Source organism: Trypanosoma equiperdum (genome assembly GCF_001457755.1).
Source record: "Trypanosoma equiperdum strain OVI genome assembly, contig: ctg_56, whole genome shotgun sequence".
In the NCBI taxonomy this organism is placed as follows: Eukaryota; Euglenozoa; class Kinetoplastea; order Trypanosomatida; family Trypanosomatidae; genus Trypanosoma; species Trypanosoma equiperdum.
Window position 1 is genome coordinate 16,847 of NW_027124498.1, and position 9,534 is coordinate 26,380.

The 9,534-nt window shown below is 49.0% G+C and overlaps 5 protein-coding genes across 5 annotated transcripts; all 5 read left to right on the top strand.

The window, feature by feature from the left end:
• Positions 1–816: 816 nt before the first annotated feature.
• On the top strand, positions 817–1,863 carry TEOVI_000256000 (3-keto-dihydrosphingosine reductase; the record flags this gene model as incomplete). The annotated part of the gene is made up of 1 exon (XM_067225613.1): positions 817–1,863. The coding sequence occupies one exon, from the start codon at positions 817–819 to the stop codon at positions 1,861–1,863; it is 1,047 nt and encodes a 348-aa protein (XP_067081714.1).
• Positions 1,864–2,295: 432 nt separating this feature from the next.
• TEOVI_000256100 (uncharacterized protein) lies at positions 2,296–3,849 on the top strand (the record flags this gene model as incomplete). The annotated part of the gene is made up of 1 exon (XM_067225614.1): positions 2,296–3,849. One exon carries the CDS (start codon positions 2,296–2,298, stop codon positions 3,847–3,849), a length of 1,554 nt encoding a protein of 517 aa, XP_067081715.1.
• A 316-nt stretch (positions 3,850–4,165) lies between these two features.
• On the top strand, positions 4,166–6,214 carry TEOVI_000256200 (uncharacterized protein; the record flags this gene model as incomplete). Its single annotated transcript, XM_067225615.1, has 1 exon — positions 4,166–6,214. The coding sequence occupies one exon, from the start codon at positions 4,166–4,168 to the stop codon at positions 6,212–6,214; it is 2,049 nt and encodes a 682-aa protein (XP_067081716.1).
• A 505-nt stretch (positions 6,215–6,719) lies between these two features.
• On the top strand, positions 6,720–7,553 carry TEOVI_000256300 (methylglutaconyl-CoA hydratase, mitochondrial precursor, putative; the record flags this gene model as incomplete). Its single annotated transcript, XM_067225616.1, has 1 exon — positions 6,720–7,553. The coding sequence occupies one exon, from the start codon at positions 6,720–6,722 to the stop codon at positions 7,551–7,553; it is 834 nt and encodes a 277-aa protein (XP_067081717.1).
• A 609-nt stretch (positions 7,554–8,162) lies between these two features.
• TEOVI_000256400 (DHH1) lies at positions 8,163–9,383 on the top strand (the record flags this gene model as incomplete). Its single annotated transcript, XM_067225617.1, has 1 exon — positions 8,163–9,383. The coding sequence occupies one exon, from the start codon at positions 8,163–8,165 to the stop codon at positions 9,381–9,383; it is 1,221 nt and encodes a 406-aa protein (XP_067081718.1).
• Positions 9,384–9,534: the final 151 nt, after the last annotated feature.

Below are 9,534 nucleotides of genomic sequence, written 5' to 3' on the forward strand. Positions count from 1 at the left end.
CGTTTTTGTTTTACTCGGAGCGAAGGTAAAGTTTTTGTTCTTTCTTTCTTTTATTTTTCTTTTATTTCTTCCTTTCTTTCACGGCCCCTTCATTACTCCGTTCCTTTTCTTCTCTCAGTGTATGCCTGTATTTAGTTCGGCATTAGCACGTAAGTGAAGAGAATGGTAGAGAGGAAATAACTGAGTTGAAGGAGTATGGGGGGGGGGAGAGAGTAAAGGAGGGAAATTGAAGAAAAGAAAAGAAAAGAGAAAGAAAAGAGAAAAGGGAACAAAACCAAACGAAACGAAACGGAACCAAGGAAAAAAAATAAATAAATACGAGCCGGATTTAATCATCTGGAAACCACTGTTTTGTAGCTCAGCCAGTGTTTCTGGACAACTTCCATCATTTCTTTCATCACTTTCTCCCTTTTAGTTTTTGCTCCCTCTTTTGCACCCCTTACTGCTTCCTTGTTTATTCCTCATCGAAGCGAATGTGATGGAGGTGTTTACCCACTCATCTTTCACATCTTCTCACGACTTTGACTTTATTTTCTGATCAGAGAGACGTACGCACCTCCTCTTTTCTTTTTTTTTAAAGAAATATATATATTTCTCTTGTCGAGTGTGCCCTGCACCGTTTGCCTTCTACCATGCTTCCTTTGTATACCCATAGATTAGGAGCCGGGTTAAAACCCAACGAAGAAACTATTGCGCATTCCATTTAGGTTATTAGGAGGCTTGCATTTATTATCTGTTCCAAGTTTATTTTATTTTATTTTCCTTTTTTCCTAGTACTTCCCACTTCCAGCATCATCGCCTATTTGAGTCGCTGCCATGGGAGTTATATTTCTTGTGTGTGCGCTGCTGATTGCGCTGGTGTTTGCTGCTGCCTGGTGGAGTGTACATCGAGTGCCTTTCTTCCACATAAAGGGTTGCTGTGCGTTGGTAACTGGTGGGAGTTTGGGCATCGGTTTGGAAACGGCGAAGCAACTCGTCAAACTGGGCGCACGAGTTGTAATAATTGCCGCGAGAAATGAACAGTCGCTGAGGGCCGGTGTTGAGGCACTTCGAGTAGAGGCCAAAGTAACCGGTACGAAAGTGGAATACGTCGTTATGGACGTCGCCGATGAGGTTTCAGTGGAGCAAGCGATGGATAAAGTGTCGAAGGATGTTACTGCTGCTGGGGGGAAATGTCTTGATCTTCTCGTATGCAATGCAGGTTTCTCTATTCCCGCTCGGTTTGTGGACATTACTCCTGCAGAGGCACGAAGGATGATGGATGTCAATTTTTTCGGTTGTGTAAATGTTTTGCGCATGGTTCTGCCCTCCATGCTTGAGCAACGTGCCGGACGCGTTGTATTTGTGAGCAGCCTTGCGGCCCGCTGCCCACTTGCCGGGTATTCCGTTTATGCCGCATCAAAGGCTGCTATTCGGGCCTTTGCCCACAGCATGGATATGGAAAACAGCTGCCGTGGCGTCCGGTTCCAGGTGATTAGTCCACCTGATGTCTACACGCCCGGCTTCGAGCAGGAGAATATTCGAAAAAGTCCGGAATGCACTGCGCTTTCTTCCTTCGGTGGCGATGAACCTGTTACCGCATTGGATATGGCAAAACAAATTGTCGACAGCATCAAACACTATCGTTTTGACGTAAGCTTGGGTGTTGACAAGCAATTGCTTTGTTGGATGGTTGCGGGTGTGGAACCGGCCACTGATGTGCTGGAGCTTCTTCTGCAAGTTCTTCTTAACGGTTGGCTACGTTTAGCCATGGCGGTGCTCTCAAAACTGCATTACAACATCGTGTGGCGAGTCCGTAAGGATGACGAGAAGCCGAACGAAACGTCGACAAAGGAATCAGAGAGGGGTAAAAAAGTCATGTAATTGGTTAAATGCAACAGTGACCAAAAGTAGTGAGAAGAGAAACCATGCATTTCAGTCTAAGGAACGTAAATTGATTTACTCGGTGGAAGGCCTTGTTGGAAGTGGACAAGGCGACTGATGTGTTTTGGATTTGGTGCAGTCGGTGCTAAAACGTTTTCCCCCTTGTTTATTTAGGTTTTGTTGACGCCGGTGCGGCGGCGTTTTTGTTTTTGTTTTTCCTCCTTCCCTTCTTCCCTTCTTCCATCTCTTCTTCATCTATCGCCGTGTTGTTTGTAAGCTTCTGTTGGTGTTACTAACCTATGTTTTTCTCTTGTGTTATCCGCATCAGTTGAATTACGTACAACTTCCTCTGCACATGCGCCGTCATATATTTACTTCCGCTCCTCTATTTTTTTCTTTTGAAAAGTTAGGCGACATCTCCCGGAGGGCAATATGCCCTATTTTTTTAAACCACTGGGAGCTCGTGCATGGGGGTTTATTGCAGCGAGCGTTGGTGGTACATTTGCTATCGGTATTTTCCGGGAAATTGCGCTGCTGCGGCAGAGAGAAATTCCACTCTTTAATGAGGCGGATGTTGTGCACTCGGAGGAGCATGCGCGGTACCCCTGCAAAACCTTCTTGGGTTATGATGTTGTTGTAACAAATCATTATGTCCGGGAAAAGGGGCGAGGGGAACAATCATTGCTGCCACGCGGTAGTGATGCCGAAAATGGAAATTGTGGACGCAGTGATAGAGGAGGGGTCATGAAAAAGCTGTTTGCATGTTTTTCAAATGAAACATACACCACTGCTGGCTACAGTGATTCAGTATCAGAGGTCAACGAGTTGTATCTTGTGAGGGAAGTTGTGGGTGATGCACACGCACCTCGCGGTGACGTCTCCACCCGTAGCGTCAAGGGCTTCAACGGTGATGATGATGACGCTGTTGAAGATACCGTCGGTAATCGTGTGGGCTCTTCAATGTTCATCGCTTCCTCCTCTTGGCCCCCGGGTACAGTTAAATATACCTCCATGACTATTGAGACGTCACATAATGAGGTACGAAATGACAGTGACGCTTTGTTGCGACGCTGGAGCAACCGAGTCACGCAACAATCGCTTGTTCGCTGCGACCCCTTGGCACCGGCCTCAATGAACTGCCTCGCTGACGCCAGTTATTTAGGTGCGCCATATCTGCGCATCATGCTTAGTGCTCTGCTGCTACTTCCCTCTCCGCTACCTCGGCTGCGGGTCGCTGTCCTCGGTGTTGGTGGAGGGTCTCTTCCATCTTTCTTGCAGCAGCATTTCTCACATGACATTATGCGACTGGACCTAGTTGATGCTGAGCAACAGTGCTTTCGGGCTGCAGTTGAAGACATGGGAATGCGCAAGAAAATGCAAGGCGGGAGTGTCACCTGTCATGTTCAGGACGGTGCCGCCTTCCTTCAGGATGTTGTTGGATCTTCAACTGGCACTGGGGAGAGTAATAGTACCTTTGATGAATTGGTTTCTAGCCGCACGCATTCTGGAACTTCTGTGAGTTTCAAAGGTGGTGATTATCCCACTAACGGAAACCAGCATAAGCCGCTGTCCCGATACCAAGTACAACCGGCGACGTGTTACGACGTGCTTTTTGTGGATCTTTTTGTCGGGAGCGATCCACCCGCCTTCATGTCGTCCCTTATTTTTCTTCAGTTGTGCCGCGAGGCACTCTCCTCGATCGGCGTTGCAGCGTTTAACCTTCCCAAATCCGATCCCGACTTTGTGCAGATGTGCCAACGGGTCTTTGGTTCTCAGAACGTTTATCAGGTACCGGTCCCGGCCTCGGCAAATATCGTTGTTTTAGCCCGGTGTGCCGCTGGGGCGGGTGTTGGTCACACCATTTACGAGGAGCGAAGTCATGTGGCACACCGCCACTTCTATAGGCGTGCACAACAGTTACAGAAGTCTCATGGACTCCCATACGACTTATCCAGTCATTATCCGATATGGTGGCGTCTATGGTGAGGAAGTTGTGTATTTTTTTTCTTGGTTCCCCTCCCCCCGCATGCATACGCTGTTGTATGGGGGTTTGGGGATTACGCACCGGGGTGTTGTACAACTGCTGCGGTGTTTACGCTAACGTCACCCAATCAACTTACCTCTCGCCTATGCATGTTACTGTTAGTTAACTGATTTAGACGGTTGCTCTCGACGACGCGATCGATATTCTCACTGCTGTTCCTTTCTAATACACTGAAGTATTTAGCATTAAGTGAGGTGGGGAGAACACATTTTTAATTGATAAGTTTGGTGAAGGGTGAAAAAGGTGAGGTAAAGTCACATGTCATCAGCACTTCAGGCGGCACGAACCTGTGCTAATACAATTCTGTGGCAGAGTCTCCGCATAGACGCATTTCAGGGTGCTACCCCACATGTGCTACTTGTAGTGGACCACACTCCATGTACTCTACAGAAAGTTCTACTGGAGGGGTACATTCAGGAACTGAATCGCTTCAACGGAGAGGCGCCTGAGGCACCGAATGTTGTTGGGCCACTTCGCGTCGGTCTCCATTCTTCAGCTAAAACTCCGTGCTTTTCTAAGGGGTTCAAAAGCAACTGGAGGGTTACGTATGGCGTGTTACCTTTCAAAGCTGACCGTTTTTTGGATGATGTGCGAACCTTGCAGGCTTTTCTTAGACTGTGTGGTCACCCATCTGATAAAGCTTCTTCTGAAAGTGTGACTGGTGATGCTGACGGCAGTGTGAAGGCGCGGGAGAAGATGAGGCAAATGTTTGACTCTCTGTCATGGTTGTTGACACCTGAGGAGCGGGGCGAAATGGAGTGGGAGGATCCACTCTTTGAGAGGTTGTGCAACGGATCGGATCGTGAGTTACTTGGTTGTATTCTTATTCAGCGCAACGCCTTCCAAAATGAACTGGATAAATACCGTCTGCGGCTTGATCTTTTCAACATGGGCCTACGTGTGGCTGAGCATAATCACTTGGAGATAATGAGTGCCTCGGCAGATGATGTCTTAGCCAGCAAGTGCGACGGCGATAGCATCTCGGATGACACAAATTGTTGCTTGGATAACGACGAACTTGTGCATTACATGCGGTCATGTTCCTTCAAACCGGATGTGGCTGAGGCTATTGGTCGGGCCATAGCTGATTCCATTGACGTCTGGAGCTGGTCCCGGAAGATTAGCAGGAAGGAAGAGAATGGGGAAGGGAATGACTGCCGGCCACTGCAGGTGGTGCCACCAGCATCATTTCAGTCGGCGTTGTCGAATGAAGGTCTTTGGTCTTTGTACAGTTCAGGTGTACTCACGTGGAAGGGGAGAGCACTCGATGGTGAAGGAGACGGCGGTACTGACGGCTCCGTTGTCCCGGAAACAAGTTTCATCACTGGCCCCGGAGCCCCACTTCGCATTATTTGTTGTACTGGCCAGGTACTCACCTACGATGGGGGGATGGAGGATTGCTTGCTAAATACCGGTTATTATGCTGCCGCTCACGCGTCGGAGCGTAACATGGTACAAAATCATCGTCTACGCTTTGCTGTGCACCATGCAGAACCTTCAAACCAAGGGGAGAATGCGGCCACCGCGGGGGCGGAGGAAGCCGCTGCTGCTACCCTGCTTCCAATGGATGGCGTGGGTGATACTGGGAGACATGGACGCTTAAAGAAAAAGGAGTATTTGGCAATGCTAAAGTTGAAGGGCGCGAAAGACTCGACAAAGTGTGGTCTCTCTCATTCATGTGAGGAGGATGTTGTTCGCGCTAGTGGCACTGATGGAAGTAACGTCGCAGGTGCGTGTGTTGGCAGTAGCATTGGTGGGACGTTTCCTGTTGGTGAGGTTATAAGTGAATCGTTTGACCTTAGTAAACTAAACGGTACCTGCGATGTCTTTGCATACCCTAGTTTATCCAAGGCAGTGACGATGGCTCAACCGAAACCCGCGACACTGACGATTGTGAAAGGTGTCGTCACCGATATTTCTCCCGATGCCCCTGACGAGTTGGTTGAACTTATTGAACTTGTGCGTCAGACGGAGGGAAGTTGTTATGTGCGTGAGTTGGGTATCGGCCTTAGCCCCTACCTTGGGAGAGATCGTGTGGTGAGTGATGTGACGGCCTTCGAGCGCCAGTTCGGTGTGCATCTCTCGCTTGGCCAGCGCCATCCACTTTTCGTGAAGCAATCATCAAAGAGGAATGCGGACGGTAGTGTGGCTGTTAGTGTGGATGGGCCAGTGTTGAAGCGAAGAGCGGGGAAGTACCATATTGATGTGTTCTTGGACGCAGCTCGACTTGAGATGGGTGACTTTACCGTGGACTTCACCAAAGGTCTTGTAAGCAGCTCGGCGGCACCGGCTGCATTTGCTGGATAATGCGATCTAAGTGTTTTGACGGTGTAATTTTAACGAACTGCTGTCACAATCCCGTTTCCCGTTGAGGAGATTACACTAAATGGGGGGGGGAGTTGGAAGAATAGCACATATTCTCTCTTCCTCCCCCCCCCAAAAAAAAACTCTGGTTCATTAACGGTGCGGACTAGCGGCACATGAGCTGGAAGGCGTGCTCGTCGCTCCTATATAGTCCCCCGTGCTCGTTGTGTTTTCAACAGGTTTCTCCCCCTTTCCTGTTTTCCTTGTTTGCCTGCGCTTTTACCGTTAGGACTAGGTAGACAACATCTGACTGTGAGGGAAGTGAGGAACATCGATAATACGTCGACCTATAGGCAGTGATTCAAGGAAGGGAGAGGAGAGTTGGAGAGACGGGTTTAGTGGAGATTTCTTGGAGTAGTGTGTGGTTCATTTGTCCTTTGAATAAAATTATAAAAGAAAGTTAAGTGACGAAACGATATCCACTTTTGTTTGTCGAAACTTCGGAGCCATGCGCCGTTGTCCGGTTTTGCTTGCGGGTGCAGTCGCACAGGTTGTTCGTGATGGTGAGTGTTCCCTCACGCGTGTAGGTGAGCATATCGGTCTCATTGGACTCAACAGACCCGCTCGTAAGAACGCCATTGGTCGACAGCTTCTGAGTGAGCTAAAGGAGTGTATTTGTTACTGCCGCAACCCTGAAAACCTGATTCGCTGTGTCATTGTGGAGAGCCGTGTTGACGGGGTTTTCTGCGCAGGGGCTGATCTTAAGGAGCGACGTGGTATGACTTTAGTGGAGTCCCGTGCGTATGTGGAGGAGCAGCGTGACACCCTTACTGCACTGGAGGACCTATCTCAGCCAACAATAAGTGCAATTGAAGGAGCGGCTCTGGGTGGTGGCTGCGAGTTGGCATTGTGTACAGACATTCGCATTGCTGGAGCGGGTGCACGTTTCGGGTTACCGGAAACGGGCCTCGCCATTATTCCTGGAGCTGGTGGAACGTACCGGGCACCACTTGTGATGGGGCTTAGTAATGCCTTGCAGTTGATTTTAACAGCTGATGTCGTACCTGCGGAGCGGGCGCAGCGCCTTGGTCTCGTTACTGAATTAGTGCCTGCTGGTGGTGCCTCGGAAGCTGCACTGGCGGTAGCTGGCCGAATAGCACGCAACGGCCCGGTTGCCGTAGCAGCTGCAAAGGCGGCGGTGCGCGGTGGGTTTGGGCGGCCACGTGACGAGGCATTGGACGGTGAGTTGAGATTAAGCCAATCGCTGATGGAGACACAAGACCGCATGGAGGGACTGCAGGCTTTTGCGGAGAAGCGACCACCCAGATATGTTGGTAAATGATGAACTCGGGGAAGGGCAATTGTGTGCGCTACCGGCGTTTTTTTAGGGTATTTTATGTTACCTGTAATGCTATTTGTGTTCGTATGTTTTCTAACCTATTCATTTACTGTGGAGCGAAGTTCCTTATTTTTTTTTGTCATCTCGTCTTCCGACCAGTTTGTTTAGCTTTTCCCCATGTGTACGTGCGGGCACACATACATAACTATTTATTTTAAAGTGCCACTCACTCACACGGCGCGTTTCACCTTGTAGCTGATGAACTGCATCAATATTTATGATCCTACTGTTGTTTTCTTCCCCCTTTTTGCTTCCTATGGTGTGCATCACTAGGTCTACTATAAGAAGGGAAGAAAAATAGTTGTAGACAGCAGATATATACAAAGGGGTAAAAGCAGGAAAGTGACAGGGAAGAGTACAAGTAAGGGAAGCAAAAGCATACACTGCGAAGAAGGATTTGCATACCGAAACAAACAATCGGCAACAAAAAGTGAAAAGTGTGGGGAAGTGAAGCAGTCTCCATACAAGAATATCACACAACATACGCCCACAGTCGCGTATACACCCCCACAGAGAATAATACATCCCAACCTAACAACAGCAACGAATACGATGGTAACCGATGATGATTGGAGGGAAGGTTTGAAAGCGCCAACTAAAGATGTGCGAAAGAAGACAGAAGACGTGGAGTCTCGGCGTAATGTTACCTTTGAGGAGTATGGGCTCCGACGTGAGCTCCAGATGGGTATCTTCGAGAAGGGCTTCGAACGGCCCAGTCCGGTGCAGGAGGAGGCCATTCCTGTGGCCCTGCAGGGAAAAGATGTGCTAGCACGTGCCAAAAACGGCACGGGAAAAACGGCTTCCTTCGTCATTCCCGTATTGGAGAAGGTCGACACGCAGTTGCCTCATATCCAGGCGCTCCTCATGGTTCCCACTCGCGAACTCGCGCTACAGACGGCTCAGGTGACAAAAGAGCTTGGCAAGCACATCACCGGGTTGGAGGTTATGGTCACAACTGGTGGAACAACACTCCGTGATGATATTTTGCGCCTGCAGAGTGTGGTGCACGTGCTTGTGGCCACACCTGGGCGTGCGGTGGATCTCGCTAGTAAAGGGACGGCGAAACTCGATCACTGCCGTATTATTGTTCTTGACGAGGCTGACAAGCTGTTGTCGCAGGAGTTCACGAGTCTTATGAGGGATCTCTACGGTTTCTTACCCAAAGGTCGTCAGTCGTTGCTCTTTTCAGCTACGTTCCCCGTCACAGTCAAGGACTTTGCGGACAAGTATCTGCGCAACCCTTACGAAATCAATCTCATGGAGGAGCTGACGCTGCGTGGTGTGACACAGTACTACGCATTCGTCGAAGAGCGACAAAAAATTCACTGCCTTAACACACTTTTCAACCGTCTGCAGATCAATCAATCTATTATTTTCTGCAATAGCGTCAACCGTGTGGAATTACTGGCAAAGAAAATCACTCAGCTTGGGTATAGCTGCTACTACATTCATGCGCGCATGCAGCAGCAACATCGAAACCGTGTCTTTCACGACTTTCGTGAGGGCCACTGCCGTAACCTGGTTTGCTCTGATTTGATTACTCGCGGTATCGACATTCAGGCTGTGAATGTGGTGATCAACTTCGACTTCCCCAAATACGCGGAGACTTACCTTCACCGCATTGGCCGATCTGGCCGTTTCGGTCACTTGGGACTCGCCATTAACTTCGTGACTTATGAAGACCGCCATAATGTCTATCGCATTGAGCAGGAACTCGACACGGAAATCAAACCGATCCCTGCTGAAGTCGATCCTGAGCTGTACACCGCGTAATACCACACACACACACACACACACACACATTCTCATCCCCTTTTCCTGTATGGACTCATTTCATGTGCTTCCGGTGTACGTGTTTGTGCCTATCTTATGTGTTTTGTTTTTCTTTTTCCGCCTGTCTGTATATATATATATATATATATAT